Source organism: Salvelinus alpinus, chromosome 6 (genome assembly GCF_045679555.1).
Source record: "Salvelinus alpinus chromosome 6, SLU_Salpinus.1, whole genome shotgun sequence".
Taxonomy (NCBI): domain Eukaryota; kingdom Metazoa; phylum Chordata; class Actinopteri; order Salmoniformes; family Salmonidae; genus Salvelinus; species Salvelinus alpinus.
The window spans coordinates 28,756,832-28,779,665 of record NC_092091.1 but is presented as its reverse complement, the minus strand read 5'-3'; the positions used below and the strand labels follow the sequence as shown (position 1 = coordinate 28,779,665).

Here is a 22,834-nt window from a genome sequence, read left to right as displayed (position 1 = left end):
TGCTTAGCTGCACTTTGTCTTAACCTCTCTGTCTAAAATCTAGATCATATTCAACTTCCCCCATCTACGTTATTCATAAGCAGCTGTTATATCACCTTGACGTCACTATTCAATCTAATATTCTGCTACTTGCCTGGTTTTCTGTTCTGATAGATCGCCATAGACAATGGACTAATAGCTTGATATCAAGTGGGAGTACCACTAGACTAGACAATTCACACCAACATACACATTTATCGAGAAATACAGCACCATGTACATACAAGATCTTAAAACGGTTGTCTTTGTCTTATAATCCATATAGCACGTATAGGGTATTGCTACTTGTGATGCAAAGATGATAAAATGGGTATAGTGATGAACAAGATGATTTATATTATATTCTACAGGAGTCTGAATATGGTTGAGATGTAGCAAGTCCCTACTATGCCCCCTGGTGGCAATGTTAATTTATACAGGCTATAGATAGGGAGGGGCCTTGTGCCTTTCCTGAAGGAGAGTTGAGAGCCTTCTTTAAGGGCTCTTTGATATTAGATATGTATTTTACTATAAATATGCACATATTTAAGATGTCTTTGATATATTGATTATATGATATTTTCCTATTAGCAGTAGGTAGTCAGTGTAAATTGTTCACATATATACTTGTATAGCCAAGGTCTGAGCATCATATCATTCAAAGAAACAGTATTTAGTATACCTGGTTATGCATATAGTGACATTACTGAGAGAAGGAAGTTGACTGTGTGTGTCATCCATGTTAAATCATCCTGTACTAACCCTCACTGTACTCACCCTATTCTCTCTCCTCCTTTTGAGTTTAACTCTGTTTGCTTGTGCTGCTACCCCTGTAGGTTGAAGTGTAGGGCAGGAAACGAGTCTGGTGACAGGGCAGGAAGCCAGTAGAAGATGAGCAGAATGACAGGGTTTCAATTCCAAGGCAGGGCCTCCTCATATCAATACAGATAAGGTCTTCAACTACTCCTGTACCATCACCCTACTGTACCATGCCATGGCAAGATGGATGTCACATCCAACAGTAAATAAAAGGGTATTTTAGGCAGGTCCGAGATGGATTGAAGCACTCGAGACAGGTTTTCAGCCTAGTTCTCCTCCCACACCCCTCACTCCTGTCGTTGATGCTTTTAGATCATGGAGCGACTCGGACCCCTTCTATTCCAACGATCGGAGCATCTTGACGCTCGCACCCATGGAGGCCGCTCATTGCTAAGGTAGCAGAGAGCAGTAGTGCCACCCTGTCACACGGAGAGGAACTACTCACCACAGCCCAGGGCTGACCAGCAATGACATGAGGCTTTGCACCACCACTTTGAGAGAGATGCTACATGGGCCTCTGTTCTCTTCCTGTAAATAATAAAAGGGAATAAGATGCTACCAAAGATAAAATAATTGTCAGACTTGAGTGAAAAAAAAGAACATGGTCTACTTTACGCCTGTAGGTTAGTGTTGCTGCTGCTTCACCTGACTGTGGAAGGTCTGCCATCTTTCCTGAGGAAATTAGGTGGGCCTCGTGATAGCCATATCCTCCATTTTTACAACCTGATTTTTCAAGGTTTGAACATGTGAAAGCAGTTGGATCAGGTCTCGAGTCTGCTTTTTTTGGAAACTGTCCCTAAAATATGCCTTTTCTGCACAGATTGTTAGTAGTACGTTTGTTCAGAAATGTCAAGAGAATGTCCATATAATAGCTCCCAATGAGATATTAAATAGCTGTCAATGTATAATATGGCTTGCACATATTAGTTTGTTTAAAATCCCAAATATTGTTTTTATTTTCCATTCATTGCTAATTACCATTGAAATCATGTTTGTGTGTGTCTTTCCCCCTATGCTATTAACCACTTAATGTTTGTTTGCGTATTTATTTCCATCACCTGACTCAACTATCTTTTGGGGCCTTTGGCCCACAATAACGGAAATGCCAGAGTCGAGTCTAGAGGGTCATTGAGACAACCGTTTTAAACTTGCTATCAATGACCATGACTTATGCACACAGATTTATTCGATTATGGCCAAGTTCATATAAAATCGTGGGAATTATTTGGTTGCCTCATCAGCTTGAAGTGGGAGACACTGAAATGCCCATCAAGTAGTCAGTGGAGCTTTTTTTCTTTGCACAGCACGATTTATCAAGGTCAGCATTGGTCACTCTGGCGAAGTATACTTATTGTACTAGTATGCTACGGTTGTCATTTGTCAGTTTTATATATGCAGCTTTAAGTTCAGATTGTCAAATTTGGCCTCGAGCCAGTATTCACCAAGAGGTGTTTGAATATGGAAGTCTCCATTTTCATTGGCAATAAGGATGCATCTGCACTGGACAATGAAGTCAGGAACATGAACAGCATCTCTTGATCATGTTCATTTAAAAAAGTTATGTTACTCACCTGTCAGTGAAACGGTTTCATTGCTGATGTTTAAAGCAAATTCTGTTTACGGAATAAATGTTTTTAAAAAGCATGTAACCTTTGTCCTTTCCAGCAGACCGTGTATGCAACTAATATACACACACACTGTGACCAACATAGTAGTATACCTCTATAAAACCACAAAATGAGACATTTAGAGAGAATTTATCTGAAATTATCTTTTAGAAAAACAATGACAACCCTCAGCTAAATACAAATCAACGTGAATAATAGATGCACTACTGAATGGATGACTGCACAGGTTAGTAGACATTCATAACTCACCACAGGAGTGTGTGCTTGCGGGGATTCAACACTAACTGACATTACAACACCTATAAAAACATGTGCTCTGGTTATTTGATGGTCAATCTATTTTGTATGTCACACGATAAGAGAGCTGGCAGGCCATCTTTGCCCTGGTATTAGCTATTGGACTGTAAAGTAACCAGATTCTGGTCATTAAACACAACATGGTAGGCCTGTGAGGCGAGGCTGTTAGCAGCAAATGGCCCTTAATTGGAGATGTAGCCTGGGTGCTATGCCAACTCCTTATCATTAAAACATGTTTGACTTGACAAGAGCATATGGGACCAGGCTATAGTGAAGCTAGAAAAAAAAGAAGTTTGAAGGAGAGGAAGAACACCCACCAAAAAGCTAGTGGTTACAGTAGTACCATGAGCCAAGCTGCATAGACAAACAGACTACAAGAGAACTTTGCAGAGGACAGTACAAAAGCCAGATGTCTACTTTTATACAGCCATTTGAAAATTAAGATAAAATAACCCAAAGCAAATATACCAGTATTGTTAAATCTACATTTGCCACAACTCGAAGGGAATTTTCTGGCATCTCATACTGTGTACAGTGTGATCCACATGGACCTGTAGGATGGTACAGCAGTTTGCGACTCCTATAGTAAATTCCTCTTCCCTATGATTTCTACAGTAACTCTTACAGCTTCTGAAAATTCACAAGACATTATTCCTCTTCAGCGGCTTCCTCAAACTCCACCAGGGCTGCGTGTCGGTTGGCCTGGGAGCCCTCTTTGAAAAACACCTTCTTGATAACTCCAGCTTTAGGTGCTCGGATGGTGTGCTGCAGAGAGCGAGAGGACACAGTCTGAGGACCAGTTCATTTACAGCACAATGTAAGTGGCTACAGGGTTCGAAAAGTCAACGTGGTGAGCGAGTGTGTGTGTGTGTGTAGGAAATGACAAGCTCACCTCCATTTTCATGGCATTCATCACCATCAAGGCGTCTCCCATTTGCACAGTGTCTCCTGCCTTCACAAGCACCTAGAGGAAGAGGAGATATTAAGGACCTTACCTATAGATTATAAATGGCCCTGTTAATGTTAGGACAGGAGTCTCAATGTCTGTTTTTCCACAACTGACATTTATCAAGTGGCACATCTGAACGATGCACACCATGTCATCAATAGGAGGTACAGCTTAAATAATGTGCCGACATTAGCTGCTGAGTGAGCTAATATCCCATGAATCAGCATGCCTGAGTGCTAACTGACCATCTGGCAGGAAATCATATCCCAGAGCAACATATTAAAGATCATCTGTCAGAATGGCTGGGTCAGCTTTTATAGACAGAAATAATGGTGGTGAGAGAAAAAAGGGATGATCCATAATGTATTACCTTCTCAATGGTTCCGGTCATGGGTGCCACAGCTCCTCCCTGTGCTCCTGTGCTCACACCAGCCAGGAACTTGGGCACTGGAATGCTCACCTCTGCGCTGCCCTCCTGATGGGGAGAAGAGGATGGGTTAGAAGACCTGAGAAGGAAAGTGACAGTGTTCTAGAGCAGGGTCCTGGGGCCCTACCTGGGTGCACGTTTTGGTTTTTGCCCTAGCACTACACAGCTGATTCAAATAACCAAGTCATCAAGTTTTGATTATTTGAATCAGCTGTGTAGTGCTAGGGCAAAAACCAAAACGTGCTTCCAGGGGGCCCCAGGACCGAGTTTGAGAAACCCTGCTGTAGTGGAGCGAGACTCACCATAGAGAAGAGGTGTACTGTGTTATCAAGGATGACCAGTTTGGGCCGGGACTTCACCCCGTTGACAGAGCAGTGCAGGAATGATGCCTGTCCCTCTGTCTCCACCTCCCCTGACACCTGGAACATTTCCCCTCCAATCTGATGAAGGGGACAGAACCCATCAGTTGTAAATCATGTGCCACAGAGAACTTAGACATATGTATGGCAATTTTTACAACACACACACAGAACATGTACCTCCATAGAGTAAGTCCCATCTGAATTGTATGTAACCGTTACTTCCACTTCTGCAGAGAAAATAAAAAAACAAGTTCTGTGTGAAGTCTTTCCTCTGCCACTTGATTAATGGACTCATGCATTTTCTATAAAAGGCAAATCTATGTGTCCTATTCTAAAGATTGTTTTGTATGACAAAATATGAATAACTTTTATCCTCAGTGGAAACTACTTATACATTTCATGTGACAAGTAAACAAAAAGCAGATTTAAAGCTCTTAAAGTACTTTTCTCTGTATTCAAATAAATATTTTCAGCAAAAGTGAAACATGAGGATGAGAGTGACTAATGATGTCATATGGACTGCTGAAAGTTCAATTATAGATGATGGGCTTGCTGATAGACTGGGAGGAATCAGACGCACTAATTAATCAATGTCATTACCACATGAATTATTTAAAAACAGTCATTAGAATAAGGTCTAGGAAGACAGACTTGGGCTCCTCATCAACATGAAGATTGACTTAGCATTTCAATCAAACCAGGTTCTACTGGCTGCTTTCTCTATGACAGTGGTCACCAACTAGTCGATCGTGATCGACCTCCTAGGCATTCCTAGTTGATCTGCAAACATTTCTGTAAAAAACCCAACGATAAAGCCTTGCGTTACAATTTTTTTTTTGTCTCGCATTGTTGGCAGTAAGTTCACCCGATTCAGCTGCCCTGTGCATCGGGTAGGCAAAGTATTCACATTTATAACCATTTTCATGTCTGAAGGGATCAACTCTGCCTTCCGGCGGTCCCAGAGAGCAAATCAAGTGCACTATAGGCCTTCCGCTGGCCAATTGGTTGGATGACTCAGAATACCGTGTCTGCAGTAACGTAGCAGGCGTAAAAGAAAGCTACAGCACAGTTGATAGCCTACTGTGAGATTTAGAAACGTTTAAAACCATGACTAGAGAGAGACTGTCAACGAATACAGGAAAGAGCTGCTGGTTTTGAGTGACTGCATGGTTTAGGTTTTTACTCGGCCCCGGCAACACTTTTTATTCAACACTTATATAAGGAATCAAATGCGCATTCTTCCTGCTACAACCAGCACTGCAGCTGTAATGAATGAGTAGGAACATGTATCGATAGGCTTGTTTTATTATTAGTGGCTTGGGTCTTTTTTAATAGAGAAACCTTCTCTGTTCATAGGAGTAACATGAATTTGTGTAATAATGCCAACTCGAATTGCGCCATCAGCTGGAAGACAAGTGTCCCTTTTTGGTCAGTGTCAGCAGAGAAAATGGAGAGCGGAGGGACATTGAGAGGCGGACCCTCAGTCTGCTGCGCTTTCCCTTCGCTGAGACTGATGATGACACCATCAGCCCAGTAAAATAAAAATGTATGCTCACTCAGCTGTGCCTAACAAGTAATACAACAACTGATCTATTACCGGTGTGATCATACTGTCTACATCAAATTTTGAAATATATATTTTTTAAATGGTCTGAACAACAATGCACTGGCAGGGCAATTCAAGCACAGCCAATATGTGGTGAGAATGTATTGGGCCTATAGCCTACTGCAGGGTTCCCCAAATTTGGACCGCAAGTGGTTTTATTTGTCCCCCCAAGTTCTGAGAATGTACTTATTTTGCATGAGACTAAAAACACCAGGAAATCAGCTCTAAGTGATAATAATTTTGTAAATAGGTTCCCAAGTAGTCACACATAATAAAAGAGACACATGATCGTATACAAATGTAAGCAAGGTTTGAGAAATGATCATGTTTTAGTCAAATATTATATTTGTTTGGGCGTCTTGCGTTCAATTTGCAGTCTACAAATGATTTGTAATTCTGATCCAGCCCCCAGACCCTCAGCTGAAGAATTTATTAAAAAATTGTCCCGCGGCTGAATTTACAGTAGTTGATGATGAACCCTGGCCTACTGCAAACCTCAATGCTACAATACTGTTTTCAATAGGATAACGTTGCATAGGCTTACGCTTTTTATGTCATGAACAAAAAAATCTGAGCTGTAGATCTGGGCATTCATTTTAACTCAGAAAGTGAACTTGACTCAGAAAAGGCTGGTGACCACTGGTCTATGACCTAGTGAAGGAGGTTCGGACTCACTAGTTTCACCCAGCTGGAGGGTCATATTCCTACTGTATAGGATGTTCACCCTCCGGCCGTTACTGGAGGCAAAAGGAGAGAAGGGATCTGCGATGGGAGAAGAGAAGAGACAGTTTAGGATCTCCTCCAACAGTTGAAGAAATCAAATCAGAGTTTATTAGTCACATGCACAGGGTCGCAGATGTACTGTAATTGCAGGGTTCAGTGAAATTCTTAAGCACCAACAATACAGGTCAGAGATGTGAGTGAAACAATAATACCAAGTAAAATAGAATTGTGTGTGTGTGTATATACACTGCTCAAAAAAATAAAGGGAACACTTAAACAACACAATGTAACTCCAAATCAATCACACTTCTGTGAAATCAAACTGTCCACTTAGGAAGCAACACTGATTGACAATAAATTTCACATGCTGTTGTGCAAATGGAATAGACAACAGGTGGAAATTATAGGCAATTAGCAAGACACCCCCAATAAAGGAGTGGTTCTGCAGGTGGTGACCACAGACCACTTCTCAGTTCCTATGCTTCCTGGCTGATGTTTTGGTCACTTTTGAATGCTGGCGGTGCTGTCACTCTAGTGGTAGCATGAGACGGAGTCTACAACCCACACAAGTGGCTCAGGTAGTGCAGCTCATCCAGGATGGCACATCAATGCGAGCTGTGGCAAGAAGGTTTGCTGTGTCTGTCAGCGTAGTGTCCAGAGCATGGAGGCGCTACCAGGAGACAGGCCAGTACATCAGGAGATGTGGAGGAGGCCGTAGGAGGGCAACAACGTGGTCCCGTGTGGCTCAATTGGTAGAGCATGGCGCTTGCAACGCCAGGGTTGTGGGTTCATTCCCCACGGGGGGACCAGGATGAATATGTATGAACTTTCCAATTTGTAAGTCGCTCTGGATAAGAGCGTCTGCTAAATGACTTAAATGTAAATGTAAACAACCCAGCAGCAGGAACGCTACCTCCGCCTTTGTGCAAGGAGGAGCACTGCCAGAGCCCTGCAAAATGACCTCCAGCAGGCCACAAATGTGCATGTGTCTGCTCAAACGGTCAGAAACAGACTCCATGAGGGTGGTATGAGGGCCCGACGTCCACAGGTGGGGGTTGTGCTTACAGCCCAACACCGTGCAGGACGTTTGGCATTTGCCAGAGAACACCAAGATTGGCAAATTCGCCACTGGCGCCCTGTGCTCTTCACAGATGAAAGCAGGTTCACACTGAGCACACGAGACAGACGTGACAGTCTGGAGACGCCGTGGAGAACGTTCTGCTGCCTGCAACATCCTCCAGCATGACCGGTTTGGCGGTGGGTCAGTCATGGTGTGGGGTGGCATTTCTTTGGGGGGCCGCACAGCCCTCCATGTGCTCGCCAGAGGTAGCCTGACTGCCATTAGGTACCGAGATGAGATCCTCAGACCCCTTGTGAGACCATATGCTGGTGCGGTTGGCCCTGGGTTCCTCCTAATGCAAGACCTCATGTGGCTGGAGTGTGTCAGCAGTTCCTGCAAGAGGAAGGCATTGATGCTATGGACTGGCCCGCCCGTTCCCCAGACCTGAATCCAATTGAGCACATCTGGGACAACGCCACGTTGCACCACAGACTGTCCAGGAGTTGGCGGATGCTTTAGTCTAGGTCTGGGAGGAGATCCCTCAGGAGATCGGCGGATGGCGGCTGCACCTCATCAGGAGCATGCCCAGGCGTTGTAGGGAGGTCATACAGGCACGTGGAGGCCACACACACTACTGAGCCTCATTTTGACTTGTTTTAAGGACATTACATCAAAGTTGGATCAGCCTGTAGTGTGGTTTTCCACTTTAATTTTGAGTGTGACTCCAAATCCAGTCCTCCATGGGTTGATACATTTGATTTCCATTGATCATTTTTGTGTGATTTTGTTGTCAGCACATTCAACTATGTAAAGAAAAAAGTATTTAATAAGAATATTTCATTCATTCAGATCTAGGATGTGTTATTTTAGTGTTCCCTTCATTTTTTTTAGCAGTATATATATATATATATATATATATATATATATATATACACACACACAAGTTTGGACACCTACTCATTCAAGGGTTTTTCTGTATTTTTACTACTTTCTACATTGCAGAATAATAGTGAAGACATCAAAACTATGAAATCATGTAGTAAGCAAAGAAAAGTATTAAACAAATCCAAATATATTTTATATTTGAGATTCTTCAAAGTAGCCACCCTTTTCCTCGATGACAGCTTTGTACACTCTTGGCATTCTCTCAACCAGCTTCATGAGTAATGCTTTTCCAACAGTCTTGAAGGAGTTCCCACATATGCTGAGCACTTGTTGGATGCTTTTCCTTCACTCTGAGGTCCAACACATCCCAAACCATCTCAATTGGGTTGAGATCAAGTGATTGTGGAGGCCAGGTCATCTGATGCAGCACTCCATCACTCTCCTTCTAGGTCAAAATGTAGCCCTTACACAGCCTGGAGGTGTGTTGGGTCAATGTCCTGTTGAAAAACAAATGATAGTTCCACTAAGCGCAAACCAGATAGGATGGCGGATCGCTGCAGAAGGCTGTGGTAGCCATGCTGGTTGAATTCTAAAAAAATGCCAGACAGTGTCACCAGCAAAGCACCCCCACACAATCACACCATTTACTCCATGCTTCATGGTGGGAACCACACATCAAATCAAATTTTATTTGTCACATGCGCCAAATAAAACAGGTGTAGACCTTAGTGAAATGCTTACTTACAAGCCCTTAACCAACAATGCAGTTAAGAAAATACCACAAAAAAAGTAAGAATAACAAATAATTAAAGAGCAGTAGTAAATAACAATAGCGGGGCTATACACAGGGGGTACCAGTACAGAGTCAATGTGCGGGGGCACCAGTTGGTTGAGGTAACATGTAGGTAGATTTAAAGTGACTATGCACAGATAATAACAGAGAGTAGCATCAGCTTAGAAGAGGGTGGGGGCAATGCAAATAGTCTGGGTAGCCATTTGATTAGCTGTTCAGGAGTCTTATGGCTTGGTGGTAGAATATGTTTAGAAGCCTCTTGGACATAGACTTGGCACTCCAGTACCGCTTTCCGTGCGGTAGCAGAGAGAACAGTCTATGACTAGGGTGGCTTGAGTCTTTGACAATTTTTAGGGCCTTCATCTGACACCGCCTGGTATAGAGGTCCTGGATGGCAGGAAGCTTGGCCCCGGTGATGTACTGGGCCGTACACACTACCCTCTTTAGTGCCTTGCAGTTGGAGGCCGAGCATTTGCCATACCAGGCAGTGATGCAACCCGTCAGGATGCTCTCGATGGTGCAGCTGTAAAATCTTTTGAGGATCTGAGGACCCATGCCAAATCTTTTCAGTCTCCTGAGGGGGAATAGGTTTTGTCGTGCCCTCTTCATGACTGTCTTGGTGTGCTTGGACCATGTTAGTTTGTTGATGATGTGAACGCCAAAGAACTTGAAGCTCTCAACCGGTTCCACTACAGCCCCGCCGATGAGAATGGGGGCGTGCTCAGTCCTCCTTTCCCTGTAGTTCACGATCACCTCCTTTGTCTTGATCACATTGAGGGAGAGGTTGTTGTCCTTGCACCACATGGTCAGGTCTCGGACCTCCTCCCTATTGACCGTCTCATCGATGTTGGTGATCAGGCCTAGCACTGTTGGGTCATCAGCAAACTTAATGATGGTGCTGGAGTCGTGCAGTCATGAGTGAACAGGGAGTACAAGAGGGAACTGAGCACGCAACCCTGAGGGGCCCCCATGTTGAGGATCAGCGTGGCGGATGTGTTGATACCTACCCTTACCACCTGGGGGCGGCCCGTCAGGAAGTCCAGGATCCAGTTGCAGAGGGAGGTGTTTAGTCCCAGGGCCCTTAGCTTAGTGATGAGCTTTGAGGGCACTATGGTGTTGAACACTGAGTTATAGTCAATGAATAGCATTCGCACATAGGTGTTCCTTTTGTCCAGGTGTGAAAGGGCAGTGTGGAGTGCAATAGAGATTGCATCATCTGTGGATCTGTTGGTGTGGTATGCAAATTGTTGGTGCGGCATGCAAAACGTTAGCTAGCAGGACGGAAGGCAAAGGCAGATTAGCCACTCATCACCTGATCTTCACAAGGCACCCTGATCTTTTTCCAAAATCTCAGTTTCCTTCCCCAACGAATGAAGGCGATCTGGGCTGGTCAGGTGTCTGTAGTATATCCCTCCCATCCGACTCATTGAAGAAAAACGCTGTGTAATCTGAGGGGAGTAATCCCAGTTCTGATGTCCAGAAGCTCTTTTCAGTGATAAGGAGACAGTAGCAGCAACATGTACAAAACAAGTTACAAAAGCAAAAAATAAAATATATATATAGCATGGTTGGTTAAGAGCCGATAAGACGGCAGCCATCCCCTCATGAACATGCGGAGATCATCTGTTCACCTACTCTGTCTCACAAAGACATGGCGGTTGGAACCAAAAATCTCAAAGTTGGACTCAGACAGATTTCTACCAGTCGAATGTCCATTGCTCATGTTTCTTGGCCAAAGAAAGTCTCCTCTTAATATTATTTGTGTCCTTTAGAAGTGGTTTCTTTGCAGCAATTCGACCATGAAGGCCTGATTGACACAATCTCCTCTGAACAGTTGATGATGTGTCTGTTACTTGAACTCTGAAGCATTTATTTGAGCTGATATTTCTGAGGCTGGTAACTCTAAACTTATCCTCTGCAGCAGAGGTAACTATGGGTCTTCCTTTCCATTGGCGGTCCTCATGAGAGCCAGTTTCATCATAGCGCTTAATGGTATGGTTTTTGCGACTGCACTTGAAGAAACGTTAAACGTTCTTGAAATTTTCCAGATTGACTGACCTTCTTGTTTAAAGTAATGATGGACTGTCGTTTCTCTTTGCTTATTTGAGCTGTTCTTGCCATAATATGGACTTGGTCTTTTACCAAATAGGGCCATCTTCTATATAGCACTCAAACTTTGTCACAAGATAACTGATTGCCTCAAACACATTAAGGAAAGAAATTCAATAAGGCACACCTGTTCATTGAAATGCAATCCAGGTGACTACCTCATGAAGCTGGTTGAGAGAATGCCAAGCATGTGCAAAGCTGTCATCAAGGCAAAGGGTGGCAACTTTGAAGAATCTCAAATATATTTTGATTTGTTTAACACTTTTTTTGTTACTACATGATTCCATGTGTGTCATTTAATAGTTTTGAAGCCTTCACTATTCTTCAATGTAGAAAATAGTTTTTAAAAATAAAGAAAAACCCTTGAATGAGTAGATGCGTCTAAACTTTTGACTGGTACTTACTGTATGACGTACAGTTGAAGTCGGAAGTTTACATATACTTAGGTTGGAGTCATTAAAACTTGTTTTTCAACCACTCCACAAATTTCTTGTTAACAAACTATAGTTTTGGCAAGTCGGTTAGGACATCTACTTTGTGCATGACAAGTAATTTTTCCAACAATTGTTTACAGACAGATTATTTCAATTATAATTCCCTGTATCACAATTCCAGTGGGTCAGAAGTTTACATACACTAAGTTGACTGTGCCTTTAAACAGCTTGGAAAATTCCAGAAAATGATGTCATGCATTTAAAAGCTTCTGATAGGCTAATTGACATCATTTGAGTCAATTGGAGGTGTACCTGTGGATGTATTTCAAGGCATACCTTCCAACTCAGTGCCTCTTTGCTTGACATCATGAGAAAATCAAAAGAAATCAGCCAAGACCTCAGAAAAAAAATTGTAGACCTCCACAAGTCTGGTTCATCCTTGGGAGCAATGAAGGTACCATGTTCATCTGTACAAACAATAGTACGCAAGTATAAACACCATGGGACCACGCAGCCGTCATACCACTCAGGAAGGAGACGCATTCTGTCTCCTAGAGATGAACATACTTTGGTGTGAAAAGTGCCAATCAATCCCAGAACAACAGCAAAGGACCTTGTGAAGATGCTGGAGGAAACAGGTACAAAAGTATCTATATCCACAGTAAGACGAGTCCTATATCGACATAACCTGAAAGGCTGCTCAGCAAGGAAGAAGCCACTGCTCCAAAACTGCCATTAAAAAAGCCAGGCTATGGCTTGCAACTGCACATGGGGACCAAGATTGTACTTTTTGGAGAAATGTCCTCTGGTCTGATGAAACAAAATAGAACTGTTTGGCCATAATGACCATCGTTATGTTTAGAGGAAAAAGGGGCAGGCTTGCAAGCCGAAGAACACCATCCCAACCGTGAAGCACGGGGTTGGCAGCATCATGTTGCTAACCTGCAGGAGGGACTGGTGCACTTCACAAAATAGATGGCATCATGAGGTAAGAAAATTATGTGGATAAATTGAAGCAACATCTCAAGACATCAGTCAGGAAGTTAAAGCTTGGTCGCAAATGGGTCTTCCAAATGGACAATGACCCCAAGCATACTTCCAAAGTTGTGGCAAAATGGCTTAAGGACAACAAAGTCAAGGTATTGGAGTGGCCATCACAAAGCCCTGACCTCAATCCTATAGAACATTTGTGGGCAAAACTGAAAAAGCGTGTGCGAGCAAGGAGGCCTACGATCCTGACTCAGTTACACCAGCTGTCAGGAGGAATGGGCCAAAATTCACCCAACTTATTGTGGAAGGCTACCCAAAATGTTTGACCCAAGTTAAACAATTTAAAGGCAATGCTACCAAATACTAATTGAGTGTATTGTAAACTTCTGACCGACTGGGAATGTGATGAAAGAAATAAAAGCTGAAATAAATCATTCTCTACTATTATTCTGACATTTCACATTCTTAAAATAAAGTGGTGATCCTAACTGACCTAAGACAGGGAATTTTTACTAGGATTAAATGTCAGGAATTGTGAAAAACTGAGTTTAAATGTATTTGGCTGTGTATGTAAATTTCCGACTTTAACTGTATGGATATGTATGTACACACACACTATACAAAAGTATGTGGACACCCCTTCAAATTAGTGGATTCAGCTATTTCAGCCACACCTGTTGCTGACAGGTGTATAACATCTCCATAGATAAACATTGGCAGTAGAATGGCCTTACTGAAGAGCTCAGTGACATTCAACGTGGCACCGTCATAGGATGCAACCTTTCCAAGTCAGTTTGTCAAACTGTATAACCCCGGTCAACTGCAAGTGCTGTTATTGTGAAGTGTAAACGTCTAGGAGTAACAACGGCGCAGCCGCAAAGTGGTAGGCCACACAAGCTACAAAATGGGACCGCCGAGTGCTGAAGCACGTAAAAATTGTCTGTCCTCGGTTGCAACACTCACTACCGAGTTCCAAACTGACTCTGGAAGCAACGTCAGCACAATAACTGTTCGTCAGGAGCTTCATGAAATGGGTTTCCATGGCCGAGCAGCTGCACACAAGCCTAAGATCACCATACGCAATGCCAAGCGTCGGCTGGAGTGGTGTAAAGCTTGCCGCTATTGGACTCCAGAGCAGTGGAAACGCGTTCTCTGAATCAAGCTTCACCATCTGGCATTCTGACGGACAAATCTGGGTTTGGCGGATGCCAGGAGGATGCTACCTGCCCCAATACATAGTGCCAACTGTAAAGTTTGGAGGAGGAATAATGGTCTGGGGCTGTTTTTCATGGCTCGGGCTAGGCCCCTTAGTTCCAATTAAGGGAAATCTTAACGCTACAGTATACAATGACATTCTAGACAATTTTGTGCTTCCAACTTTGTTTCTTGTTTCAGCAAATGCCCCTGTGCACAAAGTGAAGACCATACAGAAATGATTTATCAAGATCGTTGTGGAAGAACTTGACTGGCCTGCACAGAGCCCTGACCTCAACCCCATCAAAAACCTTTGTGATGAATTGGAACGCCGACTGTGAGCCAGGCCTAATTTCCCAACATCAGTGCCTGACCTCACAAATGCTTGTGACAGAAAAGCAGAAAGTCCCCCGCAGCAATGTTCCAACATCTAATGGGAAGCCTTCCCAGAAGAGCGGATGCTGTTATAGCAGCAAAAGGGATCAACTCCATATTAAATGGCCATAATTTTGGAATGAGGTGTTCGACGAGCAGGTGTCCACATACTTTTGGTCATGTAGTGTAGTTCTCAGTGACCTGTAGAGACAGGCCTGTTGTTGTTCCTCACCGTTGGACTGGTCTCTGAAGGTCTGGGTGCTGGCCCTCTCTCTGAGCAGCAGGCCCAGGGCAGCCTGACACAGTGTGGCCCTGGAGGGAGCGATGGGTTTAGGGAACAGCTGCTCATAGTGCTGGGGGATGAAGCTGGTGGTCACATTCCCCGCCTCAAACTCTGGATGCCCAGACAGACTCAGCAGGAAGTCAATGTTGGTGTTGAGGCCTACGATCTGCCGAGATCAGTGGTCAAAGGTCAATCAAAAGTCTCTGACAGAAACGGGATGTGTCCAGTGTGTGTATAATGCTCTTACGTTGTACTGGCGTAGACCGTATCTGAGCTTCTTCAGAGCAGCAGATCGGTCTTCTCCCCACACCACCAGTTTAGCGATCATGGGGTCATAGTGGGCTGACACTTCATCTCCTGAGAACACAGACCGGTACATCATCACTATGTGGTTAAGAGTTCTGTCTGACAGTCTAGTGCAAAATAGGTGTAAGTAGTTACAGGTAAGCTGGGTGTACTGTACCTTCCCTGACGCCCGTCTCGATGCGTGTGTATTCGTCTGCCAGGGGTGTAGACAGATGAAGGAGGGGTCCTGCCCCAGGGAGGAAGTCATTGTTGGGGTCCTCAGCGTATATCCTGGCCTCAAACGAATGGCCCATCAGTTTGATCTCCTCCTGCAGGAGGGGCAGCCTCTCGCCTGCAGCCACCTGAGAGCCAAGTAGTTTATAGTTGACTCGGTTTGTTGTCTCTCTCCTGTTGCGGCTGCTTCCCACACACACACAAAGCCTCGCCCTGTCACTCAAGCAACACAGTTCCTCCTCCTCACTGTTAGATTCACTATAAATGTGCATGCTGTCAACAGATTGATCCAAAGAAGAACGATGCTGCTTTCCACTTTGCTTTTTAATATACACTGAGTGTACAAAACATTTAGAACACCTGCTCTTTCCATGACAGACTGACCAGGTGAAAGCAATACTCCCTTATTGATGTCACTCGTAAAATCCACTTCAGGGGAGGAGACAGGTTAAAGAAGGATTTTTGAAGACTTATGCCAGTATCCCTGTGGAATGCTTTCGACACATTGTAGAGTCCATGCCCCAGCGAATTGAGGCTGTTCTGAGGACAAAATATTAGTTTGCATTGTATGAACATTTGGTAATGGCTGGGGTGAATCATCTCATTGATGGTTAGCTTATCTTTAGGACTGCTGTGTGATAGCATTACTGCTCTGTAATCTAACGTGGTAATCTTGTGGCTAGCTATCATTACCGCTGTGCTGCGTAACCTCAGAGAGAAAGCCCATGTTATTAATTATCTACTGTACCTCACTGCTTACAGTGGTGGACAGGCTACGTCACACTCCCTCAGTGTGTTGTTAATGTTTTGTACATTCAGTGTAAATAATTATATTACTATGATTCCAACAATTCACCCAAGTGTTTTGATCTATATCACACATTGAAAATAAAAAAGATTGCTATAAGATTTTCTGTCCATATCGTGGAGCCCTACATCAGGGTGGTGCTTTAACAAATTGTTCATTTAATCTTTATACAATCTTTAATCTCTGGGATTATGAGGCCTTCTAGAGGAGCTCATAAATACACTCAACACACCGAGTCTACAAAAAACTGGGAAGGTGTTCCTAATATTGAGTTGCACCCCCTTTTGCCCTCAGAACAGCTTCAATTCATCAGGACATGGGCTCTACAAGGTGTCGAAAGCGTTCCACAGGGATGCTGGCCCATGTTGACTCCAATGCTTCCCACAGTTGTGTCAAGTTGGCTGGATGTCCTTTGGGTGGTGGACCCATTCTTGATACACATGAGAAACTTTTGAGCGTGAAAAACCCACCAGCTTTGCAGTTCTTGACAAACTCACACCGGTGCGCCTGGCCACTACTACCATACCTCGTTCAAAGGCACTTCAGTCTTTTGTCTTGCCCATTCACTCTCTGAATGGCACACACAATCCATATCTTAACTGTCTCAAGGCTTAAAAATCCTTCTTTAACCGGTCTCCTCCCCTTCATCGACACTGATTGAAGTGGATTTAACAAGTAACATCAATAAGGGATCATGGCTTTCACCTGGATTCACCTGGTCAGTCTATGTCATTGAAAGAGCAGGTGTTCTTCATGTTTTGTACACCCAGTGTATTACAACACATTGATGTCCCCAACCCCCTCTTTCTGAAGGCATCCCTCTTTCCATCTTACCCTGAGCTGCCACTCCACCAGGTCAGTTCCAGTGATCATCTCAGACACAGGGTGCTCCACCTGCAGACGTGTGTTCATCTCCATGAAGTAGAAGTTGTGCTGTGCATCCATGATGAACTCCACAGTGCCTGCATAGAATCAGGGACGTACTGTAAATGTGGTTGTCACACCGCTACACAGGGTAGTGCAAAGGATGGGAAAGCATCTATTTAAAACATTACAACAACAGATCATGTTTTCATAACCCTCTAGTGAGTGAGTGTTCAAAGCAACAATGTTTGAGGTCCATTCTCTGCTCACCTGCTCCCACATAGTTGACGGCTTTGGCTGCTCTCACCGCTGCCTCACCCAGTTTCCACCTCACCTCCTCGCTTATACCAGGCTACAAAGCACAGGTGCAAACACAAACAAAAAATTATTAAACACACTCGAATGGCCTAGGTTGTGCAAACCACAGTGCAGTCAAGTCTCCTATTCAGCATTTACACAGGAAACCAAGACATGTTACTTTAGCGCTGAGAGCAAAAATCTAATGTTATTGGTTGCATGTACATATTTTGCTGATGTTATCACGGGTCTAGTGAAATGCAGCTAGCCTAGTGGTTAGAGCGTTGGGCCAGTAACCGAAAGGTTGCTAGATTGAATCCCGAGCTGACACGGTAAAAATCTGTCGTTCTGACACTGGACAAGGCAGTTAACCCACTGTTCCTTGGTAGGCCGTCATTGTAAATAAGAATTTGTTCTTAACTGACTTGCCTAGTTAAATAAATAAAATGCTTATGATTCTAGCTCCAACAGTGCAGTAATACCTAACAATACACACAAATCCCAAAAAGGAATGAATAAATATGAGAATGAGTAGTGTCAGTGTCCGGAATATAAATATACACTGAGTGCTCTCTCCATGGCAGACTGGCCAGGTGAATCCAGGTGAAAGCTATGATCCTCACCTGTTAAATCCACTTCAATCAGTGTAGATGAAGGGGAAGAGACAGGTTAAAGATGGATTTTTAAGTCTTGAGACATGGATTGTGTATACGTGCATTCAGAGGGTGAATATATTTAAGTGCCTTTGAAAAGGGTATGGTAGTACTGTAGGTGCACCAGTTTGACAGTTTGAGTGTGTTTTTCATGATCATCAATTTCCAGTGTGTATCAAGAATGGTCCACCACCCAAAGAACATCCAGCCAACTTGACAACTGTGGGAAGCATTGCAGTCAACATGGGCCAGCATCCCTGTGGAACGCTTTCAACACCTTGTAGAGTCCATGCCCCAACAAATTGGGGCTGTCCCGAAGGCAATATTAGCAAGGTGTTCCTAATATTTTGTACACTCAGTGTATATGTATATATGATGGTGTGTATAGACATTGTGGACAGTATATGAATAGAAAAGGTGTGTACTGCAGTAGTTATATAGGATTAACTTTGACTATAATACAGTATGAAATGGGTAAAACAGTATGTAACATTATAAAAAATACCAGTGTCGAAGCAGTCTAAGGTGCAAGGTAGAGTACCGGGTGGTAGCCGGCTAGTAACAGTGACTAAAGTTCAGGGCAGGGTACTGGGCGGAGTCCGGTACCCTGCACTTACCCCTGGTGCTTCCTCAATGATCTTCTGGTGCCTTCTCTGCACGCTGCAGTCCCTCTCAAACAGGTAGACAGCATTTCCATGCTGGTCCCCAAAGACCTGGACCTCCACGTGTCTGGTCAGGGAAGGAATCTGGTCACACGACATCTAAACAAGGGTACTGTCTGAATCTCCAAAACAAATAGATATACAGCGTCTTCTACATACCTGGGGTCCTCTACAAATTTCTCCACTAGCATGACGTCATCGTTGAAGGACTTGCGAGCCTCTCGTCTCGCAGACTCTAGCTGTTCATGGAAATCTTCAGCGGTGTGTGAAATGCGCATTCCCTAGATAAACCAATCAGAACCATAGGAGCCTTGAAACACAAACCACACTATCATTCCATGAAACAACCATTTTGGTTTGTACATTGAGAGGTTCAAAACCGAATTTACAATATCTTACTTACTTTACCACCCCCGCCACGCACAGCCTTTATCATCACTGGGTAGCCAATCCTGACAGCCTCAGCTTGGAGCTTCTCATCTGATTGGTCCTCTCCGTGGTAACCCTCGATGATAGGAACACCCGCAGCTGACATAATGTATTTTGATGTACTAGGAAAAAGAAAAGGAGTAGATTTAAGATTTAACTTTTGAATAACCCTAATTCAGATCAGACTTACAACATACAAAACTGAAAAGTGACTTGAAAAGAGAGGATTCATTTAACTATACCTTTTGATACCCATGTCTCTGATGGCAGATGATGGAGGACCAATGAAAATGATACCCTCCTGTTTGCACGCCTCAGCAAACTCTGTGTTCTCAGACAGGAAGCCATATCCCGGATGGACAGCCTATAACAAAAACACAATTACAAACACCAACTTATTCTTCAGTGATAGCCGGTATGGCGACTTTGAGAAACAGTGGATTGTCATAATAAATGAGAACGAAAAATACTATAAATACAATACTGCACTTGACATACATGTGATCCAGATCTCTTGGCAACCTCCAAGACTTTCTCCATTGACAAGTAACTCTGCTGGGATGCAGCTGGCCCAATGTTATAGGCCTCATCCGCCTAAGGAACATGAGAAAAACCTCATCAATACAGTTGCATCTACAAACATAACACTGAGGGGTCAAAGTTGACAGCCTTGACATACCATGGCCACATGCATGGAATGACGGTCTGCATCACTGTATACTGCCACAGAGCGCACACCCATCTTCTTTGCTGTTCGCATCACGCGGCAGGCAATCTCTCCTCTGTTGGCAATGAGTACTTTCTCTATCCTGCCTTGCCCTAAAGGAAAAGAGACCTGATCTATAAGTGATGTAACACGTACCAATTTAGTAAATTAAACTCAGCAAAAAAAAGAAACGTCCCTTTTTCAGGACCCTGTCTTTCAAAGATAATTCGTAAAAATCCAAATAACTTCACAGATCTTCATTGTAAAAGGTTTAAACACTGTTTCCCATGCTTGTTCAATGAACCATAACAATTAATGAACATGCACATGTGAACAGTCAGTAAGACACTAACAGCTTACAGACGGTAGGCAATTAAGGTCACAGTTATGAAAACTTAGGACACTAAAGAGGCCTTTCTACTGACAAAACACCAAAAGAAATATGCCCAGGGTCCCTGCTCATCTGCGTGAACGTGCCTTAGGCATGCTGCAAGGAGGCATGAGGACTGCAGATGTGGCCAGGGCAATAAATTGCAATGTCCATACTGTGAGACGCCTAAGAGAGTGCTACAGGGAGACAGGACGGACAGCTGATCGTCCTCACAGTGGCAGACCACGTGTAACAACACCTGCACAGGATCGGTACATCCGAATGTCACACCTGCGGGACAGTTACAGGATGGCAACAACAACTTCCCGAGTTACACCAGGAACGCACAATGAGAGGCTGGACGGACACAGAGAGACAGAGAGAGCGAGAGAGACAGAGAGAGCGAGAGAGAGAGCGAGAGAGAGAGAGAGGCTGGACTGAGAGAGAGGCTGGACTGAGAGAGAGGCTGGACTGAGAGAGAGGCTGGACTGAGAGAGAGGCTGGACTGAGAGAGAGGCTGGACTGAGAGCTCGTGGGCCTGTTGTAAGGGAGGTCCTCACCAGACATCACTGGCAACAATGTGAAGAGCCCGGATCTCAATCCCATTGAGCACTTCTGGGACCTGTTGGATCAGAGGGTGAGGGCTAGGGCCATTCCCCCCAGAAATGTCCGGAAACTTGCAGGTGCCTTGGAAGAGTGGGGTAACATCTCACAGCAAGAACTGGCAAATCTGGTGCAGTCCATGAGGAGGAGATGCACTGCAGTACTTAATGCAGCTGGTAGCCACACCAGATACTGACTGTTACTTTTGACCCCCCCTTTGTTCAGGGACATATTATTCAATTTCTGTTTGGCACATGTCTGTGGAACTTGTTCAGTTTATGTCTCAGTTGTTGAATCTTGTTATGTCCATGCAAATATTTACACTTTAAGTTTGCTGAAAATAAACACAGTTGACAGTGGGAGGACGTTTTCTTTTTTTTGCTAAGTTTACAATGCTTCCTCTGCAGTTCAATCTAGATGGAGAGTAATAACTTGAAAGACAGACCACATTAAAGTCAGCACTTCTGTGAATATTATTGTCCCATGTTACTTACCAACTGAGGCAAACCGTACTGATCCTTTGGTCCATATACATTTCCTAAGATGAGACAATCACAGGTCATTGCAGGATACAGACCTTGGTTGGACAGGTCATGTCAAGAGAGCACCTACAGTAGTTACAGCCGTTTACATAAATGAATGGCTTTCAAGGGCATACATGCTAATTGCACCATGTACCACAGTGCAGGTGGCTACCTTCATCACAGCTGGATAATACTACAATGCATAATGACCATTGCTCAAAGATAATGACTATTATCTAACTAGCTAGCTAGCTGATATATATGCATTAACTGAACTGCCCATTGTTTTGGAAACAAAACATTTCACCATTCAAATTGTTTAGCTAGCTGGTTTGTTAGCTGTTATGCTAAGTTAGTTACCTTTATTTAACCTTGCACAAAATCGGTGCATATTAAAAAGTAATTAGGCTAACTACGTTAGTTATGTTGAAATACACGACACAAGATAGTGACTTAGTCGTTGTGGCTATTTTGGCTTACTTGTTTAACACTAGATGATAACTACAATATTCTGATGCACGTTCGACTTGCTGTCCAGTGGCGCTAGCTAGTTAGCTAGCTAGCCAACTGTCTAGACAAAAAGCTATAAACATTTTTATTTTCTTCTTAGCAGTTCATTTATTGTGAATAGATAACAGTAATAGTAAACATAACATATGACAAGCATTATCGACTTACTGTTGAAATATTCTTAGACCCTGTAGGGTTTGAACTTTCAGGACAGCAAACATGTCTGCTGTCGAACAAACTGTCTAGTAGCAGCCGAATGAGGAAATTATAAGCGTTTGCCTTTATGAAATCGATTATTTTGATTTACCAATTAAGCCTTAGCTAGTTACGATACTGCATTTTATAATAAGTATTATCAACTAGAGTTGATCGGTGGAACTGGTATTCTATGAAATTATAAAACTAAAACATGCTCTAGTTTGGTGAAAATAACAACAAATACAGAGTGATGTCAAAAATGAAGTTCCATTTGCTAAGACTGTCTCTCTTTAGTACCCGTAAGATGATCAACCAATAGAAAAAGTCGAGACGGAGGTGGGGTTTCCGCTAGTTACCACAGCCACAAAGTAAAATCGGTCTATATGGTAAAAATGTACGAAAACCTAAATTTACTTTTTGGTCTTAATTTAATTTAAGGTAAGGGCTAGGAATAATGTTAGCAGTGTGGTTAGGGTTAGGTTTAAAATCAAGAAGATAAATTGTAGAAATAGACGAGGTTTATGACTTTGTGGAGTGTTTTATCTAGTGTCAACCGGGTCTCTGGACTGGCCGTGCTTTGCGGGATCCTTGAGTGTCCCTACACTATTGAAGTTGAAATGTAAAATGGTTATGGTTAGTGGTTATGGTTAGTGTTTAAGGTCGGGAAATACTAAGGATCACGAATAGCACTAACCCTCAGGAGAGGTCACAGAGAGGTTCAAGACCGAATTAACAATGT

At 43.4% G+C, this 22,834-nt stretch overlaps 2 protein-coding genes across 4 annotated transcripts in view; one reads left to right on the top strand and one right to left on the bottom strand.

The window, feature by feature from the left end:
- LOC139578508 (phospholipid-transporting ATPase IF-like) overlaps positions 1 to 2,481 on the top strand; it is a 61,955-nt gene extending 59,474 nt beyond the window's left edge. For all 3 annotated transcript variants that reach the window (XM_071406205.1, XM_071406204.1, XM_071406206.1), the window contains one exon: positions 1,150 to 2,481. In XM_071406205.1, coding sequence (XP_071262306.1) covers positions 1,150 to 1,231 — 82 coding nt within the window. In that variant the 3' untranslated portion in view covers positions 1,232 to 2,481. The remainder of the gene's footprint in view (positions 1 to 1,149) is intronic.
- Positions 2,482 to 2,578: 97 nt separating this feature from the next.
- On the bottom strand, positions 2,579 to 22,626 carry mccc1 (methylcrotonyl-CoA carboxylase subunit). The gene is made up of 19 exons (XM_071406209.1): positions 22,066 to 22,626; positions 21,358 to 21,401; positions 19,864 to 20,003; positions 19,683 to 19,778; positions 19,427 to 19,548; positions 19,159 to 19,306; positions 18,915 to 19,036; positions 18,711 to 18,822; positions 17,414 to 17,495; positions 17,114 to 17,241; positions 15,416 to 15,599; positions 15,200 to 15,309; positions 14,902 to 15,118; positions 6,782 to 6,868; positions 4,678 to 4,727; positions 4,441 to 4,578; positions 4,082 to 4,186; positions 3,655 to 3,726; positions 2,579 to 3,527 (listed from the first exon to the last, which is right to left on the bottom strand). The coding sequence occupies exons 1-19, from the start codon at positions 22,116 to 22,118 to the stop codon at positions 3,411 to 3,413; spliced, it is 2,127 nt and encodes a 708-aa protein (XP_071262310.1). The 5' UTR covers positions 22,119 to 22,626; the 3' UTR covers positions 2,579 to 3,410.
- Positions 22,627 to 22,834: the final 208 nt, after the last annotated feature.